This window comes from Sceloporus occidentalis, unplaced genomic scaffold (assembly GCF_023333645.1).
Source record: "Sceloporus occidentalis isolate IW3139 unplaced genomic scaffold, rSceOcc1.0.p SCAF_86, whole genome shotgun sequence".
Classification (NCBI taxonomy): Eukaryota; Metazoa; Chordata; class Lepidosauria; order Squamata; family Phrynosomatidae; genus Sceloporus; species Sceloporus occidentalis.
In genome coordinates this window covers 3773742-3800621 of record NW_028317066.1, presented here as the reverse complement: position 1 = coordinate 3800621, position 26880 = coordinate 3773742, and the positions used below count along the sequence as shown (strand labels likewise).

Here is a 26880-nt window from a genome sequence, read left to right as displayed (position 1 = left end):
TGTGTCAGCCATCAGGTGGGCAGGGGTCCTGGTGGTCTTGGGTCACTTCCAGAAAGAGAGGCCCAAAGCCGTGTACGAAGAGGCCGAGATGAAGTTCCTGACAAAAGGGACCAGGGTTAGGGTAGGCTTGGTAAGAAACCCGGCAGCGCTCAAAGACACAGAGAATGGCATCCTACTGATGGCATGCGCAGGTTATATATGCCTCCTTTACGCCGATGCAGAGGTGGGTATCCCCTTCCTCCCTCTGCACCAAACAAAGCCCCCTGGACCTAGCATAGATTCACTGCAGTTCCCCTACACAACAGCTATTCCATGCCTTGTGAGAGTGGTGGGGGATTAGGGGATGGGGAATTGGAAAGGGCCTTGTCTATATCCCTGTAGCTAGATGTGAAATGAGTGCACCATCTCCACAAGTACCCAGTGGTCCTCAGAGGAAGATGTCTTCATTTTGCTTCTGGCTACAGAAACACGGCTGTATGCTTCTCGAATACCTCGCACCCGACACTCTCAGCAGGCATGGGATGGCCATGCGGGATGGCATCCACAACTCTATGGTAGGACCTGGGTCAGTGAATGGCCAGTTTTAGCCTCATTCCACCCAGAACAACACTGGAGCGTGGAGGGTTTTGCTGAGTCAGGCTGTGTGACCTGGTGGCCCCTCATTCTCCCAAACCAGTTGCCCTCCATCCCCCAGAGAGGCCCCTGCTCAGGCAGGGCAGGAAAGGAGCTCTCTCTTCTCTTCTTGCTCCCTTGCATTGTATCATGCCCTCCTCCCAAGGTTGGGGGGCATCAGAGGATTGAGCTGATGGGAAGGGAGCACCTGATTTACACATGCAGGACTAAATCCTAACCTGGAACCTATACTATGCTTTGTCCTGATCAGAGGAGAATCACTGAATCAGTTGGCATTACCTATAGTTTGACTCGCCAGTCACTTATGGATTCAGTGGGTCTAATCTCTAGGGTTAACCAACAGGATTCATGCCACCTCAGTTTTTTTAAATGAAGAAATGCTGTTTCAAAGTCACGGATGAGAATTAGACTACTCTTTCATGTAGAGGAGGAGGAGGAGGACCTGTTTTATGTCCCATGTAGAGAAGATCTAGCTCCTGGACTGGATAAGATATGCACTACTTTATGGATCTGATCCACAGCCTCCCCTCATCATGCTCCCATCGCCATTTTGACACTGGTGAAAATAATCATTTCATTATTACAAATGAGAGTGTTCATCTAAGTTTAACTGCTGTGTTTCTGTCTGTCAGTCATAGCTAGGGCATGAGGTGTGCACCTCCTCTCTCTGCTTGCTGAGGCCATCCAGAAATCCTTATATGTATATTTGTGTGCAGTGTTTCTGAACAGACCCATTGTCAAAATCACATTCATTTTCACTTCTTTTTGTATATTTTTAAAAGGTATGCACACCACTTGATGCAATAAAATTCTATAAATGTATAGGTTTAAGATTAAAGACTGCATCCTGGATTATGCTTATTTTTGGGAAGAGAAGACATATGTCAATTCATTTTATAAACTCAGTAAAACAAATACCTCACAAAGCTCTAGAAAACAACACATACACATATATTCCCCACACAAAGGGCCATGTGTCTGGGGTCTGGAAATCTCACTTCCACCTTCTGGGAAGACAATGCTGCCAGAAACTGAATTTGGGGCTTTATTCCTGCAAAGCATGGGCTCATTCTCTCAGCTGCAGCCCTTCCAAACAATCCTGGACTGAAACATTTTAACAAAGGTCCTCTTTCAGCTCCAGGAATAAAAGCCTACCTTCAGTACAAAGACACTGATTCCTGCAGCCCCAGAAAGGCCTCTCCTTCTGTCCTTTATGGCCGGAGCTTCCCTGGGTCAGAGGCCGTCTCCTCAGCCGTAGAGAAGGGTTGCTCTGAGTGCGAAGGAGGAGGAGGTCCACAGGGCTGAGGGAGGGAAGGCAATGGGGAAAGGTCAGTGCCAATGGCCATGGAGGGCAGAAGGTGACAATGCCAAGGAAACTCCTCTGAGTCCCAGCCATTCTAGGAATGAGTGGCAGGAGTGAGTCCAGGGGGCTGAGGGGTCTCCTTTCCCAAAGGGGGAGGCAAGGACGGAAGGACCCTCCCCAGCTAGGGCCCAAAGGGAGGGTCTCTTTCCCAACTCTCTCTCCCAGCCCTCAAATCCCAGCCTCCCCACTGGCCCTGAGTCCCTGCCTCTTCTTCCTCAGAGCCCCCCACAGGCCCCTTCCTTCCTTCCTTCCCCCCAAAATGGAGGGGCAGAGGCACAAAGAGACACACTTCCTTCCTTTTGGCCCAAGGAGCCTGGCCTCCTTCTGACTCTGAAGCCTCAGGAGAGAAAGAGAAGCCTCTGTTCAACTGAGGCCTCAGAGAAGGTTCCGGAACATTATTCCCCACAGTCACAAGCAGCAGAAAATGGCCTCCGGGACACAAAATGGCCAGGGATGGTGGAAGGGACTGGGATTCCAACCAATCAGTTCTAGGGATAGTGGGAGGGACTGGGATTCTAGAACACAAAATGGCCACCAGAACACAAAATGGCCACTGGGATACAAAATGGCTGCCTGTTCCTCATCGCTTGGCAGTTGGCAGTTTGAGGCCTTCAGGGAATCCAAATTGGTGGATGAAAGGGCCCCAAAGTCGGAAGGGATCCCAAATAGGATTTCCAAACCTTAACAACACCTAGACATTTTCCTGATGCTATTGAAAGTGAAACTGATCCCCTCCTTAATTACAATCAATAGTGAAGGATGTTAATACTAATATTAAGAGTGCCCATCGTCCGCAACCCAGCTCAGGTCTTGACCGCTCAGGGAGGCCAGTCCAGCTGCAGGTGGCCCTCCGTCTGTCCTCCTTTCCTTCTGCATTCCTCCTCTTTTCCCCAGCATCAGCCCCTTTCCCAAGAAGACTGCATCTGCACTATAGAAAGAAGGCACTTTGACACCGCTTTAACCGCTCAGTGCTATGGAATCCTGGGATTTTATCTTTGGACACTTAGCCTTCTCTGCCAGAGAGCTCTCATGCCACAACAAACTACAGATCCCAGGATTCCATAGGATGGAGCCAGGAGAGTTAAAGTGGTTTCTAACCAGATGATTTCTGTAGTGCAGATAGAGCCCAAGTCAGTTGTAAAAGGATAAAAGCAACCAAGTGAAATTTTTATTCTGTTAAAAATGGTTTTACTTTTTTAAAATATAAGCAGTTTGTTTTTCTGTCTAATCCTTATTCTTCTAGTTGTTGTTTCTTTGTATGTTGGTTTGTTTCATTCTTGGTAATATGAGTTATTCTGGTCGGTCTCCTTCCTTCTTGCCTGAAAGTCTATTAATAAGAAAACTGGGGAGTCTTTTTAAACTTTCCAGAGGAGCCACTTTTGGCCTTGTTTGGGGGACTAACCTCCTCTTAGAAGCCAAAGCCCTATGTTTCTGAATAAAAATAGTAAGGCTTGTATTAAAACTATCCTCCCCATTTCTGATCCCTTTTAAAACCCATGTTCCCCAGAAGGAGCAGAGCTTTGTAATAAGAAAACTCTCTCAGAAAAGAGACACACTTCCTTCCTTTTGGCCCAAGGAGCCTGGCCTCCTTCTCTCTCTGGAGCCTCAGGAGAGAAAGAGAAGCCTCTGTTCAACTGAGGCCTCAGAGAAGGTTCTGGAACATTGTTCCCCACAGTCACAAGCAGCACAAAATGGCCACCAGAACACAAAATGGCTGGTAGAATACAAAATGGCTGCCAGAACACAAAATGGCCACCAGAACACAAAATGGCTGCTAGAAGACAAAATGGCTACCAGAACACAAAATTGCTGCCGGAACACAAAATGTTTGCTGTACCACAAAATGGCTGCCAGAACACAAATTGGCTGCCAGAACACAAAATGGTCACTGGAACACAAAATGGCTGCTGGGACAAAAAATGGCTACTTCTGTCTGAGCGCTTGGCAGTTGGCAGTTTGAGGCCTTCAGGAGAGAGAGAGAGAGACAGAGGGAAGAGTGGAAAGAGGTCCTGGAGGGAAGCGGCCTTGGGAGATATAGGGCCTTCCTGAGATATTCGGTGTTCACTTCTTAACAAAGGGGTTTCTGGCGTCATAAAGGATTTAGGGCAAACTGGACCTGAAAGGCAGTAGTAGCCTTTTCTCTTGCCAATGGGATTTAAAGTGTATTTCCTGGACTGGATCTCCCAGCATCCACATGGCCAGAGAGAGGAGGGGTCCTGCCTTGCAGTAAGGCCCCTCCAATCCTTCTGAACGAAGGACTACAACTCCCACATCTTTCTTTCTATCTTTCTTTCTTTCTTTCTTTCTTTCTCCCTAGCTGCCTTGTGTTAGTGGTGTTACTGGACTTGTTGTTGTTGTGTGCCTCCAAGTTGTTCCTGACCTATGCCGACCCTAAGGGAAGCTCTTCGCAGGCTTTTATTGGCAAGATTTGTCCAGAAGTGGTTTTGTAAGTGCCTCCCTCTGAGGCTGAGAGAGTGTAACTTGCCTAAGGTCATTCAGTGGGTTTCTGTGGCTAAGCAGCCATTCGAACCCTGGGCTCCAGGGTCATAGTCCAATACTCCAGCCACTAAACCATGTTGGCTCTTTCTTGAGGCTTTGTCGTTTTTTGTGGAGTGGCTCTAAGTCATTGTCGACTTCTGGGGAGCCTCTCCTGGGGTTTTCTTGGCAAGAGCTGTTCAGAGGAGTTGCCATTGACTTCCCTGAAGCTGAGAGAGTGTGACTTCTTGCCCAATGGACCCAGCTGGTTTCATGGAGGAGTGGGGCACTGGACTCTGGCCTCCAGAGTTCTAACCCAACACATAAACCACTGCACCACACTGTCTCCCATTCCCATGTACAACCTGAGAAATAATTGCAGGTTTTTTTCTTCATGTGTATCTTCAAGTCACTTCTAATTTATGGCAACCCTAAGGCAACCTTATCATGAGGTTTCTTTGGCAGGTTTCTTCAGAGAGGGGTTGCCATTGCCATTCTCTGAGGCTGAGAAAGTGTGACTTCCCAAGGGCCGCCTAAGTCCAAAACACACTGCAGCAATAATCCAATCTGAGATTGCTTTAACTGCCCTATCTGAGCTCAGTGCTAAGGAATTCTGGGAAATTTAGTTTTCTGAGACATTGAGCCTTCTCTGTCAGAGAGCTCTGGTGCCACAATAAACTCCAGTTCCCAGCACTGGGCCAGGGAAGTTAAAGCGCTCTCAGACTGGACTATTGCTGCCGTGTGTTTTGGACCTTTCTTGGCCGCAAACTGTCCATAGCCTGCAATGCATCTCCTAATTCTGTTGGCAGTCCCTCCCTCCCAACACTTTCTCATTTCCCCCCAAAACCAGCACAAAGCTGGCAGATGGAAAGAGGTTTTAAAGCAGCATTTAAATCTGCCATATTTGTTTTTAAAAGACTAAATGTCCCAAATGCTATCATCAGTTTTGTAGCTATTATTACAGAAAGACATAGAGAGCAAACTCCTCAAGTACCTTTGTTTTCTGGAGTGAGATGGACTTTTCCAACTGACTCACTATGATGATCTCCGGTGGTCCAAGCAGCCAAACTGCGGCACTGTAATAATAATAATCATCATCATCATCATCATCATCATCATCATCATCATCATTTTATACCCCTCTCTTCAGCCAAAAGGCTATTGGAGTGGATTACAAATTGTTAATTAGACATTTAGACATTATGGCTCTTAGCTCAGCAGACCCTTAACTTCCTTAAATCTCGCTGCCATCATCCAGAGAATTATAAAAGGACTTCCCTTAACCTTCATTGGGACCATTTAAGGAACCTTATTTCTCCTTCTTTACTGATCTTCCCAAGCATCAACTGAGCCGAAAGACGTGTAAAAGGAGCGTCGAGTAGAAGATACTCCAAGGAGATATTTACTATAAATAACAAAATATAACTAAAATGTAAGTCATACAAGATATTAAGAATCTTGCAGGTTACAATATTTGTAAGTATATAATATACAATTCACACAAGCTATTAAAATAATAAATAGACCTAAGCATCCAATTCTGAGACTAACTTCCAAGATCCGCTCTTTAACTCTCTCTCTCGATCTCCAACCGACACAATTCCTCCAACTGTCTCTTGGTCTCTCAGGCCTTAGATTTCCTTCTCACGGAAGCTGCCAGAAGAACCTTTATCTTGCTCTCTGATTGGTCAAGAGAGCCTTCCGTAGCAGTGATGTCATTCTGCATTTGCATAAACCTCCCTTTTCTGCCTGAAGAAGACCTCCATTGACTGGAGCCCAGTCATTACACTTGCCCAAGGCAAGGCTTGCACCTATTTCCCAATGTTGTTCTTGGGGTCTGCCTTCCAGTTGTTTCCAGATCTTATGGTGACTTTATGGGAGTCTCTGAAGGGGTTTTCTAGGCAGGTTTCTTCAGAGTGGGTTTCCCATGGCCATCCTCTGAGACTGAGAGAGTGTGACTTGCCCAAGGCTTCCGTGGTTTTGAAGCCTTTTTGCTTTATCTTCTAGAAGGAAGCTGAGGTGTTGCTTCTTACATTGAAGAATGAGAGGAACCTTCTGGCATCCAAAAGGCTAACATTCTCTGGAGTTATGTCTGATAATATGAATATACAGGATTGCAATCCCTGTTCGTTTATTAAAAGGTTTATAGTGCACCCCATATCATAGAATCTCATAGCTATGTCCCTTAATAGCAGTTAACCAAATTAAACAGTATTTAAAACAAAAACATGGAACAAGCTAGACAAGAGGCCTCCAGGCTGCACCTGGCTCTTTTGCATTGGTGGCAGCAGTGGAGCTGCGGCTGTGAGGAGGCCAAGCCTCAGATACCTCTCCGCCGTCGCCGCCGGCAACTCCTGTGGTGGTGATGGTGATGGCGGAGAGGAGGCCAAGGAGAATGCCAGAGGCGTCCTCTCCGCCGCCGCCTTTGCGTAAGGGCCACGTGCTGGGCTGGAGTCTTCTTGGCCACCAACACCCAAACCTGGCCCTTTTGTGCTTGCGGTGGCAGCGAGGAGGCTGAGGAGGCATCTGGTGTTGCTGCTCCGCCACCTCGGGCTCCTCGTTGCCAAGGCCAGGGGAAAGGCGAGGTGTTTCTCCTGGAGGCCAAGTGTGCTGGCAGTGGAGCGAAGGCCGAGGAGTACTGCCAGAGGCCTGTTCGGCCCCCTCTCCACTGCCGCCATGGCGCAAGGGCCGTGTGGGGCTATTGGAGGCCAAGAGGCCTCTGGGTCACCACCCAGCCCTTCCACGGTGGCAGCAGGGGGGCATGCAGGCCGAGGTGGAGAGGAGGCCTCTGGCGCTGATCCTCTGCCTCCTCTTCGCTGTCACCGCAGCAATCACTGCCACCTCCGCAGAAGGGCCGGATGGTGGGCTGGAGCCCTCTTGGCCTCCAACATCCCCACGCGGCCTTTCCCCCGACCGTGGCGGTGAGGAGGGAAAAAGTTGGGGAGGGGAGGAGAGGAGAGGGACTTTTGTCCCCAATGTTGGCACATGTGGATTTGAGCATACGCGGATTTTGGTATACGCCGGGGGGCGGAACGGATCCCCCACGTATACCAGGGCCCCACTATATTTGCAAGCAAAGGAGGGCCAAGAGAGCCCTGGAGAGCCTTGCCTTGGGGTGGCTCTGGATCTCTGGTGCCTAACAAACTACAAATCCCAGGATTCCTCAGGATGGAGCCAGGAGAGTTAACACAGTTTAGAACTGGAATATTTCTGCAGTGCAGACACAGCCTGAGCTGGTTGTAAAAGGGTAGAAGCGCCCAAGTCTGGTTTTTTCCCTCTCTTAATAATGCTTTTACTTTCAAAAACTAAGCGCTTTGTTTTCTGTCTAATCCTTATTTTTGTTGTTGTTTCTTTGTTTTTATTCTTGGTAATATGAGATGGTCTGGTTTGTCAACTTCATTCATGCATTAAAATCTCTTAATAATAAAACTGAAGAGACTTTTAAAACCTCCCAGAGGAGCTACTTTTAGCCTTTTGGCGCGGGGGGGGGGGGGGGGAATCCTCCTCTTAGAAGCCAAAGCCTGATGTTATGAAGAATAATAATAATGCTTGTATTAAAACTATCCTCTCCATTTCTGATTCCTTTTAAAACCCATGTTCCCCAGAAGGAGCAGAGCTGTGTCTATTTGAAAAGACACACAAAACACACAAAAATAAACACACTTCCTTCCTTTTGGCCCAAGGAGCCTGGCTTCCTTATCTCTCTAAAGCCTCAGGAGAGAAAGAGAGACCTCTGTTCAACTGAGGCCTCAGAGAAGGTTCTGGAACATTATTCCCCACAGTCACAAGCAGCACAAAATGGCCGCCAGAACACAAGGAGGCAGGGACTGGGATTCCAGCCAATCAGGGCCAGGGACACAAAATGGCTGCCAGAAAACAAAATGGCCTCTGGAACAGAAAATGTGAGTCTGGGGCAGGGGTGGGGTCTTCCAGGTCCTCTGCCCCCATTGGCCAGCCTCAAGAAGAGGAGGAGCTTCTGCTTCTCTATTTAGCTCTGCGTGCGGAAAAGTGACCGAGGAGAGAAGCAGAGTGTCAGAGGGAGAAAGAGACAGATAGAGAGACAGGAAGGAAGGAGGAGAGAGGAGTAGAGTGTAAGAGAGATAAAGAGACAGACAGAGAGGGAGGAAGGAAGGAAGGAAGGAGAGAGGAGCAGAGTGTAAGAGAGAGAAAGAGACAGATAGAGAGACAGGAAGGAAGGAGGAGAGAGGAGTAGAGTGTAAGAGAGATAAAGAGACAGACAGGAAGGGAGGAAGGAAGGAAGGAAGGAGAGAGGAGCAGAGTGTAAGAGAGAGAAAGAGACAGATAGAGAGACAGGAAGGAAGGAGGAGAGAGGAGTAGAGTGTAAGAGAGATAAAGAGACAGACAGGAAGGGAGGAAGGAAGGAAGGAAGGAGAGAGGAGCAGAGTGTAAGAGAGAGAAAGAGACAGATAGAGAGACAGGAAGGAAGGAGGAGAGAGGAGTAGAGTGTAAGAGAGATAAAGAGACATACAGGAAGGGAGGAAGGAGTGAGGGGAGTGAAGCGACAGCAGAGGGACACGGCCTGAAACCACTAGGCTTCACTGATGCACTGAGATCTGGCTGGGCCTGCCTTGGGCCTACGGCTGCTGCTTTCCTTTGGCCACTGCCATTAAAGAGGAGAGGAAGGAGGCCCAGCAGTCCTTCTAGGCATGGCCCACTCTCTCTGAAGTCCCAAAGGGGATTCCAGTGCTTTTAATGGTGGCGCTCATGCTGTAGCAAAGATGATGATGATGATGATGATGATGATGATGATGATGATGATGATGATGATGATGATGATTTTATCAGGCCTAGGGGGGAGGATAGAGCTGCTGCCAGACCTTAATCATCATTAATGCCACCTTCCTGTGCCTTCTTGCTCTGCACCACTGTAATGGCCATGGCTCAGTGCTATGGAACTCTGGGAATGTTCTTTTGGTTTGGCATTTTAGGTGTTGTTAAGGTTTGGAAATACTGTTTGAGGACGCTTCCGACTTTGGGGCCCTTTCATCCTCCATTATGGCTTCCCTGAAGGCCTCAAACTGCCAAGTGCCAAGCGCTGAGACAGAGGTGGCCATTTTGTGCTTCTTGTGACTGTGGGGAATAATGTTCCAGAACCTTCTCTGAGGCCTCAGTTGAACAGAGGCTCCTCTTTCTCTCCTGAGGCTCCAGAGAGAGAAGGAGGCCAGGCTCCTTGGGCCAAAAGGAAGGAAGTGTGTCTCTTTGTGTGTCTTTTGTGTGTATGTTTTCTGAGAGGGTTTTCGTAATACACAGCTCTGATCCTTCTGGGGAACATGGGTTTTAAAAGGGATCAGAAATGAGGAGGATACTTTTAATATAAGTGTTATTATTATTCTTCACAAACATGGGGCTTTGGCTCCTAAGAGGAGGCTTCTCCCCTGAAAAAGGCCAAAAGTGGCTCATTTGGGAGGTTTTAAAAGTCTCCCCAGTTTCCTTATTAATAGATTTTGAGGCAAGAAGGAAGGAGACAGACCAGAATAACTCATATCACCAAGAATGAAACAAACAAAAAGGGAAACAAACAAGAACAACAAAAATAATGATTAGACAGAAAAACAAACTGCTTATATTTTAAAAAAGCAAAACCATTTTTTACAGGATAAAAATTTGACTTGGGTGCCTCTATTCTTTTACAACCAACTTAGGCTCTATCTGCACTGCAGAAATAATCTGTTTCGAAACTGCTTTAACTCTCCTGGTTCCATCCTATGGAATCCTGGGATTTGTAGTTTGTTGTGGCATGAGAGCTCTCTGGCAGAGAAGGCTAATGTCCCAAAGGTAAAATCCCAGGATTCCATAGCACCGAGCAGTTAAAGCGGTGTCAAAGTGTCTTATTTCTAATTGCGGATGCAGCCTTCTTGGGAAAGGGGCTGATGCTGGGGAAAAGAGGAGGAATGCAGAAGGAAAGGAGGACGGACGGAGGGCCACCTGCAGCTGGACTGGCCTCCCTGAGCAGTCAAGACCTGAGCTGGGTTGTGGACAATGGGCACTCTTAATATCAATATTAATATCTTTCACTATTGATTGTAATTAAGGAGGGGATCAGATTCCTCCTTTCAATAGCATCAGGAAAATGTTTAGGTGTTGTTAAGTTTGCAAATCCTGTTTGGGGTCCCTTCCGACTTTAGGGCCCTTTCATCCTCCATTTTGGGTTCCCTGAAGGCTGCCAACTGCCAAGCACTGAGGCAGAGGGAGCCATTTTGTGTCCTGGCGGCCATTTTGTGTCCCGGTGGACTTTTTCATTTCTGTCAGCCATTTTGTGTTCTGGTGGACATTTTGTGCTGCTTGTGAATGTGGGGAATAATGTTCCGGAACATTCTCTGAAGCCTCAGTTGAACATGTCAGGGAATGAAATGGATGTGGCCACTAGGTGGAGCTGTTGTGCAAGTTATATATATACAGCTCTAGTGGCAGTTATATGTGTCATCATTCGAACAGTGCATCATCGGAATGTTGATGCAACTGTCAACTGTCCTTCCTAACTGTCACTGAGAGACAGAGTGAGACAGTTGGTGTGTGAGAGCAACTGCCTCTCTGTGGATGGTGTTACTGTGGCTGCGTCACAGGTTGTGTTATTATTGTTGGTTGGTGTAAATAGTGTGTATTAGAGACAGTTGTCCAATACACTGTGTGTGTATATATATATATATATATATATATATATATTTTGTAAATATTGCAAACGAAGATTAAAGTCCTCATGAAGAGTGAAGGCTTGTTCTGTGGTTATTTCTCAAGCCTGGAGCTCATGTTCGTTTGCAGTGGTGAAGGAATATTTCCTTCTTGACCAGAATACCTTTGCAGACATCTCCACAGATTCCTTCTCCCTGGCATCCTGTCGATGTGGTTCAACTCAGCAGGTGGTCGTGGTGGACACAGCACGTCTTTCCACACGCCCCAACAGAACAGAGGTTCCTCTTTCTCTCTCTGAGGCTCCAGAGCGAGAAGGAGGCCAGGTTCCTTGGGCCAAAAAGAGGGTTGTGTGTCCCTTTGTGCCTCTGACCCTCCATTTTGGGTGGAAGGAAGGAAGGAAGGAAGGAAGGAAGGAAGGAAGGAAGGAAGGAAGGAAGGGGCCTGTGGGGGTCTGAGGAAGGGAGGCAGGACCAGTGGAGAGGCTGGGCTTTGGGGGCTGAGAGAGAGAGAGGTGGGGAAAGAGACCCTCCCTTTGGGCCCTAGCTGGGGAGGGTCCACCGGTCCTTGCCTCCCCCTTTGGGAAAGGAGACCCCCTCAGCCCCTGGACTAACTCCTGACACTCATTCCTAGGGCTGGGACTCAGAGGAGTTTCCAGGCATTGTCACCTTCTGCCCTCCATGGCCATTGGCACTGACCTTTCCCCATTGCCTTCCCTCCCTTAGCCCTGTGGACCTCCTCCTCCTTCGCACTCACAGCAACCCTTCTCTACGGCTGAGGAGACGGCCTCTGACCCAGGGAAGCTCCGGCCATAAAGGACTGCAGAAGAGGCCTTTCTGGGGCTGAAGAAGTCAGTGTCTTTGTACTGAAGGTAGGCTTTTATTCCTGGAGCTGAAAGATGACCTTTGTTTAAATGTTTCAGTCCAGAATTGTATGGAAATGTTGCAGCTGAGAGAGTGAGTCCATGCTTTGCAGGCATAAAGTCCCAAATTCGCTCTCTAACAGCATTGTCTTCCCAGAAGGTGGAAGGGAGATTTCCAGACCTCAGACACACAGTGCGCAAGTGAGTCCTTTTTATGGGAACTGTGTGTGTATGTGTTGTTTACTAGAACTTTGTGAGATATTAGTTTCACTGGGTTTATAAAATGAATTTATATACGTCTTCACTTACTCCAAATGAGCATAATCCAGGGTGCAATATTCAAGTCATAAACCTATACATTTATAGATATTTGTTATATCAAGTGCAACGTATTCAGCAGTTTGCATCTTTTAAAAAAATATTCAAGGAAAAATGAAGAAATTGTGATTTTAACAATAGATCCATTCAGAAACAATGCACACAAATGTATATGCCTCAATTTCTATGTGGCTTTAGCAAGCAGAGGGAGGAAGTTCATACTTCATGCTCCTGCTATGACTGACATAGGAAACATAGCAGTTAAACTTAGAAAAATAGTCTCATCTGCAAAAATAAAGTAATTATTTTGACCAGTGTTTAAATGGGGAGGGGGCCGTGATGATGGGAGGGCATGGATTAGATCTGTAAGGTAATTCATGTCTCATCCAGCCCAAGAGCTAGAGCTTCTTCACCTGGGACATAAAGCAGGTCCTCCCCTCCTCCTCTGTGTGAAAGAGAAGTCAAATTCTCATCAGTGATGATGACACAGCATGAAAAATTTGCATTCCTGAATTTAAAAATCTGAGGAGTCCTGAATCCTGTTGGTTAACCCCAGAGAGCAGACCCACTGAACCCATAAGTGACTGGTGAGTCAACATATAGATAAATCCAATTGATTCAGTGATTCTACTCTGATCAGGACTAGGCATAGGATACAGGCTAGGATTTAGTCTGCATGTGGCTAGATCAGGATATTCCCAAGACAAGATGGACAGGCAACAGTGTGGAAAATGGGCACTCTCCACATGGGCAAAGACACTATCAGAATTGTGACTTCTCTGCATGCAGAAGGCTGCCATGGGAATTGGGTGCTCCCTTTCCATCAGCTCAGTCCTCTGGTGCCCCCTGATCCTGGGAGAAGGGCTGGATCCCATGGAAGGAGAGCAACCTGAGAAGAGAGAGCTCCTTTCCTGCCCTTCTTGACTGAGGGCCTCCCTGGGGAAGGGCCATTTTTAGACGCATTCCACCCAGAGAAACACTGGAGCATAGAGAGTTCTGCTGGTTTGGCCATTGGGAGAATGAGGAACCACCAGGCCAGACAGCCTGACCCAGCAAAACCCTCTATGCTCCAGTGTTGCTCCGAGTGGAATCAGACTACAACTGGCCATTCAGTGACCCAGGTCCTACCATACAGTTGTGGAAGCCATCCCGCATGGCCATTCCATGCCTGGTGAGAGTGTTGGGTGTGAGGTATTAGAGAAGCATCCAGCTGTGTTTCTGTAGTGAGAAGCAAACTGAAGAAATCTTCCTCTGAGGGCATTGTGGACCTCTGCAGGTTTCAGCAGATAATGCACTCATTTCACATCCAGCTATGAGGACATAGTCAGGACCCTTTCCAATTCCCCATCCCCTGATCCCCAGCTACTCTCACAAGGCATGGAGTAAGTGTTGTGTAGGGGAGCTGCAGTGAGTCTGTGCTAGGTCCAGGGGGTTTTGTTTGGTGCAGAGGGAAGAAGGGGATGCTCACCTCTACATCGGCCCAAAGGAGGCATATGTTACCTGCATATGTCATCAGCAGGATGCTGTTCTCTGTGTCTTTGACTGCTGCAGGGTTTCTTGCTAAACCAAGCCTTACCCTGGTCTCTTTTCTCAGGAACTTCATCACGATCCCCTTGTACACAGCGTTGGGACATTGTTTGCTGGAAGTGACCAAAGTGCAGGGCCACCAGGATCCCCCTGCCCACCTGATGGCCAACACAAAGGCCAAGCAGACGGAGCTGGGCTCCAACAGAAAGAGGCTGCCGAGGGTTAACAGCTCTTTGGTAAGTTGCCATCCTGACTGTTATTTTCATCTGTGTCTGGGCTGGATCATGAAAGCAAGCGAAGAAGATACTGTCCCAGTTTGGCAGAGAGAGTCCTGGTTAATCCTCTGTCTCCTCATTTTTTCTGGGGCTTAGGAAATGTCCTATTTCACTCTCCTCCTCCCATTTCCTCCTTTCTCCTCAGGTCAATTCAGTTGCTGCAAAGTGCATTCCAGGTTCAAAAGAGTCTACAGCTCATCAATGCAAAAGAGGGGAGAGAGGAGGAGAGAAGGGGGCAGGGTCTTGCCCTTGCCAGGAGTCTGAGCCAAAAGCAAAATGCTGTACCCTTTCTCACTTGTGTGATCTTTATCATTAACAACTTTGGCCATCTTGACCCACTTCTGGTGTTGCTTGTCCACATGTGTGTTGCTTTCCTCATCTGTGAAATGCTGGATGATATGGAAGAATATCTCTGGACTTAAATTGAGGGTGGGCCCAGTGGCCCTGAAGCTCAGAGTACTCCCCAGAACTGTTTATTAAAAATGAAATTTGCCTCTGAAATTAGGTGAAATATGGCTAAATGAAAACTAATATACATGTTGGAATAGCCAGTATGTTAATCAATCAATAATATTCCAGAAATGGCCGAAATTATATTGTTTATCATATTGTATATTATATTGAAAGGATTCGAGACAAACTGGATGTCAAAGGCTGTAGCTTTTTGCTGTCTTGCAGAATTTAAAGTATATATCCTGGACTGAATTCTAAAGTGATCAAATAATATTTGCGATGCACCATGTGCTTTCCTCTCCTTTTGTTTAGTCACTCTCTGGATCAGGGCTATTTTCTGTTGCAGGTGACCTTTGCAGATGTGGCTGTATATTTCACTGAGGAGGAATGGAAACTGTTAACGAAGAAACAGAGACTGATGTACAGTTATGTGATGATGGAGAATTATGGAAATGTAGCCTCTGTGGGTAAGGAACCTGAATCCATTTCACTTCCTTTGAAGACTGAGGGCCCTTTCATAATTCACTGTCAGAGTGCTATGATTTCACGTTAGAATTATAAAATCAAAGAGTTGAAATAGACCACAAGGACCATCTGGTTCAATATTCTGCCATGCAGGAATAGACATTCAAAGCAACCCCAAGGGATGGCCATCCAGCCTCTGTTTAAAGACCTCCAAAGAAAGAGACTCCACTAAACTCTGAGGGAGTATATTTCACTTTTGAAGAGCTCTTACTATCAGGAAGTTCCTCCTAAGGTTTAAGTGGAATCTCTTGTCCCTGTGGCTTGCATCCATTGTTCCATGTCCATTAATTTGAAATTAATAATAATAATAACCATAATGCGATGCCACCATGCTCTGATGGAGTATATTCCACTGTTGAATAGCTCTTATTGTCAGGAAGTTCCTCCTAATATTTTGGTGGAACCCTTTTTCCTGTGGCTTGTGTGATCGAGTTTGGATTTATATAAATTTTGGGTACCAAGCGATCAAAAATCATGACCCCTGACTGACCCCATCACAGCCGCCATTATCCCAAAAGCGAGCTGACCACGTAGCCAGACAAGCCTAGCAGGCCATGGCTAAAGCAGAAAGGTAGATTTAAACCTTTAAAACCAGTTCTGGGAGTTGCCATTGTCGCAGGCAACATGAATGAGGACAAAGGAAGTTTGCCTCACCTATTGATGGTATTAAGTACCAAGCATCTACATAGTAGTCTTCTCCCAAAGAAGTGGCAGACCCTTTTGTGTATCCATTGTTTAACTTTAGTCTTAGTCAATAGATAGCCATGAAGACCTTTGTTCCGCAGGTAGCTATAGCCTGAGGATACGTTTCGCAGTATAAATAAGACCCAGATTCCAGCCCTCCTTTGGGCTTTCTGAGCTACAGTTCCAAACCTCAACTCTGTCGAGCAATCGCTGCGGAGCTCTCTTGGGCACTGTGCCCTGCTGAAATCACTTGGGCAAGCCAAAGCCCACTGTCTCTTTCGGGCCTCTTGTTAGCTTAGCCCGCTAGAACTTAGCTCCTAGCCATCGCGGTTGCCGCTTGCTTTCTGTTCCCCGCTGCCATGTTCACCTACCAACATCCCTCACATCTGTCGCTTGGAGAAGACTCCTAAGGTAAATATTTCAACGGTGCCTCTATCCTTTCTCCTTTACCCCCAACTCTTCCCCTCCCTTGCTTTAGCATTGAATGTGTGTGTGCGTGTGTGATCCCTTTTTGGTTGTGTGGCTTTAATAAATGTTTATATTTTATTTGCAACTCATTGACATTGCAGTCTCTGTTTCTTGGGGTTGGACTATATGACCTCTGGTATACACATAGGGATCCAATCTGCTGTGTGCGTTGTTAGGACACGCCTCTTGTAAATTTGAGCTAATTAAATTCCCCTGATTCGATCCTTCCTAACACTTGCGTCCATTGTTCTGTGTCCTTTGTTCTAGAGCAGCAGAAAGCAAGCTTGCTCCATACTCAGTATCTCTTCAAATACTTGAACAGGGCTGTCATATCCACTCTTAACCTTCTCTTCTCCAAGCTAAACGTACCCAGCTCCCTAAGTCATTCCTCAAAGAGCATGGTTTCCAGACCATTCACCATTTTGGTTTCCTTCCTCTGGACATGCTCCAGTTTCTCAACATCTGTTTGAATTGTGGTGCCCAGAACTGGACACAAGACAATTGCAAGTGAGCCCTGACCAAAATAGAATAGAGTGGAACTATTACTTCCCTTGATCTTGACACTATACTCCTATTGATACAGTCTAGGATCACATTGGCCTTTTTAGCTGCTGGATCACACTGTTGACACATGTTCAACTTGTGCTCTACTACCATTCCTAGTTCCCTTTCACATGTAATTTAATTGCCATAACAACTTCCTGTGGAATTTTGGAATTTCTAGTTTTAGTGAGGCACTATTGTTCTCCACTTTGTAAGGATTCTCAATATCCAATCCTAAACTGCCAATTCTGGAATTTTGTGGGAAGGAGCCATGGAGATTAATGCTTTTTGCCCCTAAATGGTCCTCAGCCCATTCCTGAGCAAGTTTCCTGGCTTTTGTGGCCCCTCTTCCAGCCTTTTGAGGCTCTGGAGAGGCTTCATGGGAAAAAGGCCTCCCTTGGCCCTGCAATGGATCAGAGAGGGCCCAACAGTGGCAAAATGGCCTCCACAAAGGGATGCTGTGGGATATTGAGGGGCAAAACATTATACCATATTTATAGGCAACACAATTTGGGGTTTCCCCTGAGATCCCCTAGGGTCCAATGTGACCACCCCACTTCCGAACAGTAGTCCATCTCTCTCTTAGAGATGCCTTAAGGTTGTTTTAAGGCTCATCCCTCACACTTGACCCTCACTAATATCAGAAACCAGGTCCCAGACTCCTTGTTCTGCCTTTCCTAATGCATTAGTTGTATAATGATTGTCTTGCCTTTCTCAAGAAATGAGCCTCAAAGTGTCCCTTTTGTGCATCACACTCTGTGGGTGTGTGTCTGTGATAGAGAGATGGAGGCAATGTGAAAAACAGAAAGGCAGGGAAGAGATGCTGAAGGTCAAATGGTAAAGCAGTGCAGATGGGCAAGAGGCAGGGTTGGAGAGCGGAAGGAGAAAAGGAAGGGGACCAGGCCTCTGGGATCCAGGAGGGAAAGGCAGGAGCAAAGCCAGGATCGCCTAGCTTGAAAAACACACAAAGCATCACAAGAAGTAATTTGTATTGTAGCAATAAGGGTAAACATCAATCCATAAAATGAAATCCTAAACCTGGCAGGTAAAAATTGTCCCAAATAACTTTGAGAAATATAGACTTAAAATAGTAGCTTTGGCACGGTTGCTTAGAAAGTTGTATCCTAATCGAGTATCTCCCAAGCTGAGTTATATAACATTTCAAGCAGAATACAAGCTGCACATGGCGTGTTTATAGTGTTTATAGTGGCAACCCATTCATTAACTTCAAACTTCTAAAATGATTCATATAAAACAGAACAGTCAAATGGATATAGTGCAGAAAACACCGTATACAGTCCTATTAATTCCAAAATGGAAGTTGTATAAAAATGTAATAGCCTGACTCTGGGTCATAATTATTTCAAGATATTACATGGGTGTTTCTACATCTGTTCCAAAAAAAATCTGCTACAAATAATCACAGATGCACAATATCTGTCAACTTTAACAGTTACCTGCTCCTAATAATACAATTATTTGCAAGCTCTCCTCTCCGACTTCCATCAACTTCACCATCCCTTGTACACACAACTCTAATCCACACCAATCCACATGTGAGCTGTATACTGTATTGGTTGTGAGTCATCTCCTGGTGCCACACAGCATGAAGGGACCTCTGCAGTTAGCTTCCATCATGCCTTGGTCTCTGACTCAGGACTTTATGGCAGTCTCACAGGATATAATGCCACTTGCCAATCAAACTATTTCTCCACATGATTAATAGAATATTTTTGCAACATTCCTTTTTCTCACTATCTGCTTCCAGTGATTCCCTTAAGTCCCCCTCCAATCTCTTCTCTGTTAACTCCTATAAATAAGGATACAATTGTTCCATGGATTTAGGGGCATAAGTGGTACGGCCATGCTTGGGTTACTAACAGAAACTCTCTTAATTTAATCTCTAATAAGGAGGGGTTAATGAGGGCTAAATCATGGGTAACACCCTCCTCTCTTAACGCTGATTTTCAGTCTTATCTGTCACTGTGCTTCTTTACAGAAAAATATTTGAGTCATGAGAGAATCCACACAAGAAAGAAGTCACATAAATGCCAGCATTGTGGGAGACATTTTGCTTACAAGTCAATCCTTGTCATGCATCGAAGGGTCCATACAGGAGAGAAGCCATACAAATGCCAGCATTGTGGGAAATGTCTTTCTCAGAAGTCAGTCCTAGTGAAACATCAGAGAGTCCACACAAGAAAGAAGCCATACAAATGCCAGCATTGTGGGAAATGTTTTACTTCAAAGTCGCACCAAGTGAGACATCAAAGAGTCCACACTGGAGAGAAGCCATACAAATGCCAGCATTGTGGGAAATGTTTTACTTCAAAGTCACACCAAGTGACACATCAAAGAGTCCACACTGGAGAGAAGCCATACAAATGCCAGCATTGTGGGAAATGTTTTACTTCAAAGTCACACCAAGTGACACATCAAAGAGTCCACACTGGAGAGAAGCCATACAAATGCCAGCATTGTGGGAAATGTTTTTCTATGAAGTCAGTCCTAGTGACACATCAGAGAGTCCACACAGGAGAGAAGCCATACAAATGCCAGCATTGTGGGAAATGTTTTTCTCAGCAGTCTCACCTACTGACACACCAGAGAATCCACTCAGGAGAGAAGCCATACAAATGCCAGCATTGTGGGAAATGTTTTTCTATGAAGCCACACCTAGTGGTACATCAAAGAGTCCACACAGGAGAGAAGCCATACAAATGCCAGCATTGTGGGAAATGTCTTTCTCAGAAGTCAGACCTAGTGGTACATCAAAGAGTCCACACTGGAGAGAAGCCATACAAATGCCAGCATTGTGGGAAATGTTTTTCTCAGAAGTCAGACCTAGTGGGACATCAGGGATTCCACACTGGACAGAAGCCATAAAAATGTCAGCAGTGAACTAACATTATTTTTGTCAATACGGAATACAAAAAATATATTTGCAGTCCTGCTGTGCTAAGAAAAGGCCCTTGTGATTTTGTTTTTCTGTCCATATGTCTGTTTATGTTTTAAAATTGTATTTTGTTAGATTTAGGTTTTAATTGCTAATAGGATAGATAATTGTTTCGGGTTGTAACTTTGGCTGAGGATTGTGGTTCGTGGTATAAGTTAGCTAAATGGGGGGCTGGGATTCGTTGCAGTTGGTTAGATTAGTTTTGGGAACGATAGCATTTGGAATTTGTGGGATGTTGGCTGAAGAAAGTGGAGGCTGATATTAACAGGAAGGGGGCTAGTTTCTGGGAATGGTAAAGGGGGGCTTGTTACTTGTGGGGCATAGACTGTGGGAATTGAAGGTGGGGGCTAGGTTTTAAGAGGGTGGAGTTTTAGGTTTGGGGGTTTTAATGTATTGTTTGGATTGGAGTGGGCAGTTCTGACGTAAACGCTGAATTTCTGACTATGTGTTCTCAATAAAATTCTTTGTTGTTTCAACAGACTGGACTCATTGGTGTACAGAAGTTCTGCATTTGCACAAAATTTACCGTTTCTTCTCTCCTCAGCCATCATCTCCATTCCCAGCTATACGAACAGCAGAGGCAAACACACATACATATATATATATATATATATGTATATATGTGTGTGTGTGTGTGTGTGTCTGTGTGTGTGTATTATATCTACATACATACAGTATACATAGACTTTATTTCCAATGCAGAGCCTTCCTTTCTTGCCTTTCCTGGGCTCCATTGTGGCCTCTTCGAAGTGTCCTCAAAATAAGGAAGGAAGGGGAGGTCGCTGAACCCCTGGCACACTCCTTTCCTTCCCTCAAAGGCCGCCAGTGGAATAAACAGCAGGAGCAGTAAAGCCCTGGTGATCCCTGCGCATGATCAGAAGGGGTCTTTGGATGTATGTGCGCATGCACAGTCTCAGCCCTAAAGCCATTGCTGCCCTCACACTCTGTTCTGAGGGAAGGAAGGATGGAAATGGGGGGAAACCGTTGTTCGTTCAGAGGAATGGCTGGAATATCTTCTGGGGGGGGCTTGGGGATTATAAGAAGAAGGAATCCCCTCTTCTCCCCCCAACCAAAACGTAGGGGGCCTGCCTGGTCTCCTCTCCCTCTTTCCTTCCCTGCCCCCTCCTCGGGGGATTCTTTGGGGCCCTGGTACTTGGGGGTTATCATGAGAAGAGAGGGCAGGGGGGACCATTGGAGAGAGGCATGACCATGGAGGGGGGTCCAAAGATAAAAAGGGCTTTGAGGAGCCCCCTCCATCCTGGAAAGTGGGGCAGAGGAGAGGCCCTCCCTTCTGATGCCTCATTTGGAGAAGATTTTTGTGCCAAATAAAGAGCACCACACAGCATAGGCTTCAATAGCATTGGAAACAACATTATTCGGGGGGGGGGGAGTTTTCTCTGGGATCTTGGGGGGAGGAGGGGGGAATCTGGGACCTGACTCAGGCACTCCCCCCCCCCCCCAGAACCCATTATTAGAGCCTTCCACAGCTCACTGTGATGCTTTAAATGACCATTTTGCAAATAAAATCTCTCAGATAAGAGCCAACTTGGATGCTGACATTATTGCTGATGCTATAGGTGAGGTGTCCAGTGACTCTGTGAATGGGATCATCCTGGATCAATTTAAATCTGTGAGTACTGAAGACATGGACAAGCTCCTTGGAAGTGTGAAGAAGACAACTTGCCCTCTCAACCCTTGCCCTTCATGGCTAGTCATCCAAGGAGGAGATGCACTTAGGACTCACCTGAGATATATCATAGATGCATCTCTGAGGGAGGGCTATTTTCCATCTTCCATAAATGAAGCGGTGGTACAGCCGCTTCTGAAAAAGCCCTCCCTAAACCCCTTGGACATGAACAAATACAGACCGGTCTCCCATCTTCCATTTCTAAACAAGGTGATTGAGAAAGCTGTTGCTCTTCAACTCCAAGTGGTCTTGGATGAAACAGATTATCTAGACCCATTTCAAATTGGCTTCAGGATGGGATACGGAGTCGAGACTGTTATGGTCGCCTTAGTAGATTATCTCCGCTTGAGTATGGACAGGGGAAGTGCAACCCTGCTGGTGCTTTTGGATCTCTCAGGGTCCTTCGATACCATCAACCATGGCATCTTTCTTGAACGTCTGAAGGAATTGGGGATGAGGAGGCAATGCATTGCAGTGGTTCTGGTCCTATCTCTTGGGCAGATTCTAGATGGAGATTCTTGGGGATAGTTGGTCCTCTAAGAGGGAGCTTAAATCTGATGTTCCTTAGGACACATAAACATGAAGCTGCTGGGAGAGATCATCTGGAGACATGGCATGGGGTGTTATCAGTATGCTGAGGAATACCAGATATATCTCTCCATGTCCCGGACTTCAGCATCAACTAAGAAAGGCATCTCCCCTCTGAATGAATGTCTTGAAGAATTAATGGGCTGGGTGAGAAAAAAACAGAATGAAGCTGAATCCAGATAAGACAGAGCTGCGTAATGCTGGAGATCCTAATCCAGGTATGGAGGTTTGACACGTGTGATCCACCTGTATAAGGGGTCACACTTTCCCTAAAGGACTATGTTAGTAGTTTGGGGGATGCTCCTGGATCCATCACTCCAGATGTCAGCTCAGATACATGTGACGGCGAGGAGTGCCTATTATCTCCTTCAGTTGATATGCTAACTGCACCCAGTCCTGGAAGCTGAAGACCTAAACACTATAGTTCTGATCTTAATTTTATTTCATTATATTTATCAATTATTTCTATTAACTGATTTTCTGAATATATCTGCTCACCTTTTTCCTCAAATAATTTTTCAAAATATGTAGTGAAAGTATTTTTAATTTTCCCTTGTTCCGTTATGATTGTGTTATTTTGTTTAATTTTAGTTATCATTTTCTTTTCTCTCTCATTCTTTAATCTATTAGCCATCCGTCGGCTTATTTTATTAGCATTCTCAAATTGATTTTGCTTTGATCTTCTTAAATTTATAGCTATTTCCTCTGTCATTTTTCCTCTAATTGTTCTTTGAATAGTTTTATTTCATTCATTATTTTTATCCCCTTTTGTTTGTTGTAGTTTTTATTCTCTAATTTTAAATTCATTCCTAATTTTTTCCTCTTTCTGCTTTTCTCGTTTTTTATTTCCATTGTTCTTTGTATAAATAGTCCTCTTACAAATGCCTTACTAGTATCCCATACAACCTTCATTTTTACCTCCTTTCCACTGTTTCCTTTAAAAACCATCTTTAACTTTCTCTTTACCTTATTTACAAATTCTTCGTCATCTAGGATATCCTCTTTCATTCTCCATCCTATATTTTTGTCCCAATTTATATTTAATTCCAGCTCTATCATATTATGATCCGACATCGTCCTTGGCCAAATTTCCATTTTTTTCTCTTTAGTAACCAGTTGCTTCGTCACGAAAAACATATCCAACCTTGAGAAGGATTTATGTGCATCTGAATAGAAGGTATACCCTCCTTTGTTCCCATTACAATGTGACCAAACATCTAACAAATTAAATTCCTCTTTTAAAACAAAAAACCTCTTGGTAATTTTCCTTGTGTTTTCTTAATTACTTTTTTCTGGGATTTCCTGTCCCAAATTGGATTGAGAACTCCATTGAAATCTCCTGTCAAGATTAATTTGTCATTATCAACTTCTCTCATAACCTCCGCCAAATTTCTATAAAAGGTTTCCTTCTTCTCTATCTATCAAAATCTCCACACACAAGAATCTACTGTCTTTATCTTTCTTCTTTATATCTCCATCTTTTATTTTTGTTTCCTGTAAACACAATCAATCAAAATTATTCTTCCCTAGATACTGCATTACATGCTTTCTCTTTCTCTCTTGGCTTATTCCTTTTACATTCCACGAAACTATTTTAAGCCCCATTTTCCTTTTAGAGAATGTCTTTTGTCTTTTATGTAGACTTTCCTATCTCTCCTGAGTAACCCTCTTCTGAGCTTTTGTTTCCCAAATTGTCAGTATTTACCTCCTTAATCCCTAGATTATCTCTCCTTCCTTGCCCTTTTCTCTGGGTCTTTTCTTCTCTTTGTCTATTTACACTTTCTCCTTCCTTCTTGTCCCTTTCTTTATTTCTTTCTTCTTGCTCTCTGTTACCTCTGCTTAATCTCTCATAAAAGGCTTTTGCTTGTTCTATTGTACTTATCCTATATCTCCTCTGATGGTAATGAAAGATCACTCCTTCTATCATATCCCATCTGTACAGTATCCCATTCTTACTGCAAAAGAATATTGTTAGGAATTTATATTCCTGTCTCTTTCTAATTATTTGCAATGGTAAATCCTTATAAATTTCCACTATTCCATCTTCCACAATCAATTTTTTCTCATAATTTCTTTGCAATATTTGCTCTCTCATCCTTGAGCTTGTAAAACATACCGTAATGTCTCTGTCCAATTTCCTTTCCTTTGCTATCTTTGAGCTAAGTCTAAATATCTTATCAATCTGTGCCTCCATCAAATCCTCCTCAATATCCACATATTTTGCCAGCATAGGTATAATTTTGTCATATATTTGTTCGTCTTGTTCTTCTTTACTTTCCCTAATTTTAATTGCCCTTTCCCTATATCTGACCTGCTGCAGAAGATTATTCTGTTGTTCCCTTAATTGAGCCATTTCCAATTCTTCTGTTTTTTTTCCAGACTTTCCGTTCTTTCTAATACTTCCTCCACCTCCACTTTCACTCCTGATATCTCTTTAGCTAAATTGTCTATTTTCCCCCCTAATCCATCTAGAGGAAAGGAGATTAAATGATGGTCAGAAAGTGGAAAGTCAGGTGCCAGGTAGTCAGAAATGGCGCAGTTTGCAGCAAGAACCAGGTCAAGACAGTGACCAAGAGAATGAGTTGAAGAGTTGGAGTGTGGTTGGAGGCCAAAAGAAGCCAGGAGAGAGTTAAAGCGAGATGTTGTAGGGTTATTGGAATCATCAACGTGGATATTAAAGTCACCTAGGATCAAAGTGGGGACTGAATCTGAAAGAAAGAATGTCAGCCATGATTCGAAGTCTGAGAGGAACTGGGTGGCAGAACCAGGAGGGAGATAGATAACTGCAACACGGAGCTGTAGAGGAGAAAAGAGTCTAATAGGATGAAACTCAAAAGAAGAGGAATGATAGCTGGTGGGGAAGATAGAACTTGGAACTGGCAGGAGTTAGATAGCAAGATACCAACCCCTCCTCCTCGACCCTCAGGGCGGCTGGAGTGGGTGAAGGAGAGACCACCAAAAGAAAGGGCAGCGGAGGTTGTAGTATCATGGGCTGGGAGCCAGGTTTCTGTGAGAGCAAGGAGGTTAAAGGATTTAGAGAGAAAAGGGTCATGAATTGCTGTTGCTTTAGGGGCAGCAGAGCGGCAGTTCCAGAGGGAACAGAGGAAGGGAAGCAGGGAGACAGGGAGAGGCCGAATGGGGATCAGGTTAGGAGAAATGTGGGGAGCCATGGGAAAGATAGGATTCACTGCCCAGTGATTAACGGGGGAAGGTGTGACACAACAGCAAGGATGACCCTAGCAAAAACAGCAAGGATGACCCTAGCAAAAGAATGGAGACAAAGGAAAGTTCTTGAAGTAGAGGAAGGCTGTTAGGACTATTTGATGCATTGGAAGCAGATAAACTCACAAGGATCTTACAGAAACAAAACAAAACTAAAATGTATAGATTGATAGAAGACTGGGATAAAGTGCTGGACTATATCAAAAAAGAAAGGAAGACTGAAGGGCAAACAACGGATAAAGAGAAAACAAAGACACAGCAAAGAACATACACTTTGGAAGTCTTTTAGTTTGTTTGTTGTGGAATCTGAGGTTGGATGTATGGTGCGTTTCAATGTAATTTAGTATGTTTTACAAGTTTTGTCGCTTGTGAATATTTGTATTTGTCAAGTCTTTTAATTGTATCTGTGTTATTGTTGATGGTCCTATATGTCCCCCCCCCCCCCCCTTTTACCAATAAAGTTTTAAAAAGTACAGAATCCTGAAATCTAGAAAGCATATCCAGGAGAAGGTTTTTTTGGCCACACTGCAAACAACCTCCAAAATCCACAAAACAGTGATACCTTTCTCCTGTTTGATGTTTAACACTTTTTCCCAATGAAGAACCCAGTTGAGCTTCAAAAGCTTGTTTTATCTATTTTGTGCATTTTGGCTGGCCACTAAAGGTATCCCTGTTTTGTGGATTGTGGGTGTGATTGTGGTTTGCTGTATGGTCCGGCAAGCATGGCAACCTCTGCATATGATGCCTAGAGTAGGAATCCCTCTTCGTCTCATGGCTGTTTGGGGCTTTTCTCCCTCCCTCCTCTCTGCCCCATAAAAGTCAAGGGGGGACTCGACTCACCTTTGCGAAGGTCTCTTCCAAGGGGCTAGGATTCAGAGACAGAGGTTTAATTTGCATTAGAGAAATAGTGCACTTCAACACCAACTACCATGGGTCAATTCTATGGAAATCTGGGATCTGTAGGTTTGTGAGCCAATCTCAGTGAGCTCTGGTGTGAAAACAGACTACAAATCCCAGAATCCCATAGCACTGAGAAATGGCAGTTAAAGCGATGTTGAACTCCATGAATTCTGCAGTGCAGATTCAACCATAAGCCATGTTATTCAGGAATATCAGTATCCTAAGGGATCTTGTAGCACCTTTGAGACTAACGGAGTGAAAAAAGTTGTAGCATATGCTTTTGTAGACTTGCGTCTGGAGTTTTGTGGAAGAGAGTCATGGCAACCCTAGTAGCCAGAACCTTCTTTTGTCCTCCATTTTGGGAGAGGAGAGAGGGAGGCCGAATGGAGAGCTCCCTGGGAAAGAAGCTGTGTCTCTCCAGGCTGAGAGGCCAGAGACCTAGGAGCAGGGCCTCTGCGGTTGGGGAGGAGTCGCTGTCTGAAGCATTGGACCTTCTGGGACCTTCCTTTTGTGCCCATGGAATACAACTGCTTCTTCCCACCAAGAACCCAAAATAGTCCTCTCCGAAATCCCTTTCTGGGATCATTGGTGAACTGCCCTGGGCCCTACTATGTTGCAAGAAATAAAAATACACATTTGAAATAATCCAAAGCAGCTCATGTTTAAATAATACATGCCTTAAAAGTGGCACCAGATTCTCCCATCCCACCCTGGGCTTCCCTTTCAGGTTACAATGTGGTGGGCAAAGCATGA

At 45.1% G+C, this 26880-nt stretch overlaps 1 protein-coding gene across 1 annotated transcript; it reads left to right on the top strand.

Annotated features, from left to right (window-relative positions):
• Nucleotides 1-215: 215 nt before the first annotated feature.
• On the top strand, nucleotides 216-26880 carry LOC149285031 (uncharacterized). Its single transcript, XM_089495885.1, has 5 exons — nucleotides 216-223; nucleotides 13894-14062; nucleotides 14901-15021; nucleotides 18774-19337; nucleotides 26855-26880. The coding sequence occupies exons 1-5, from the start codon at nucleotides 216-218 to the stop codon at nucleotides 26878-26880; spliced, it is 888 nt and encodes a 295-aa protein (XP_089352011.1).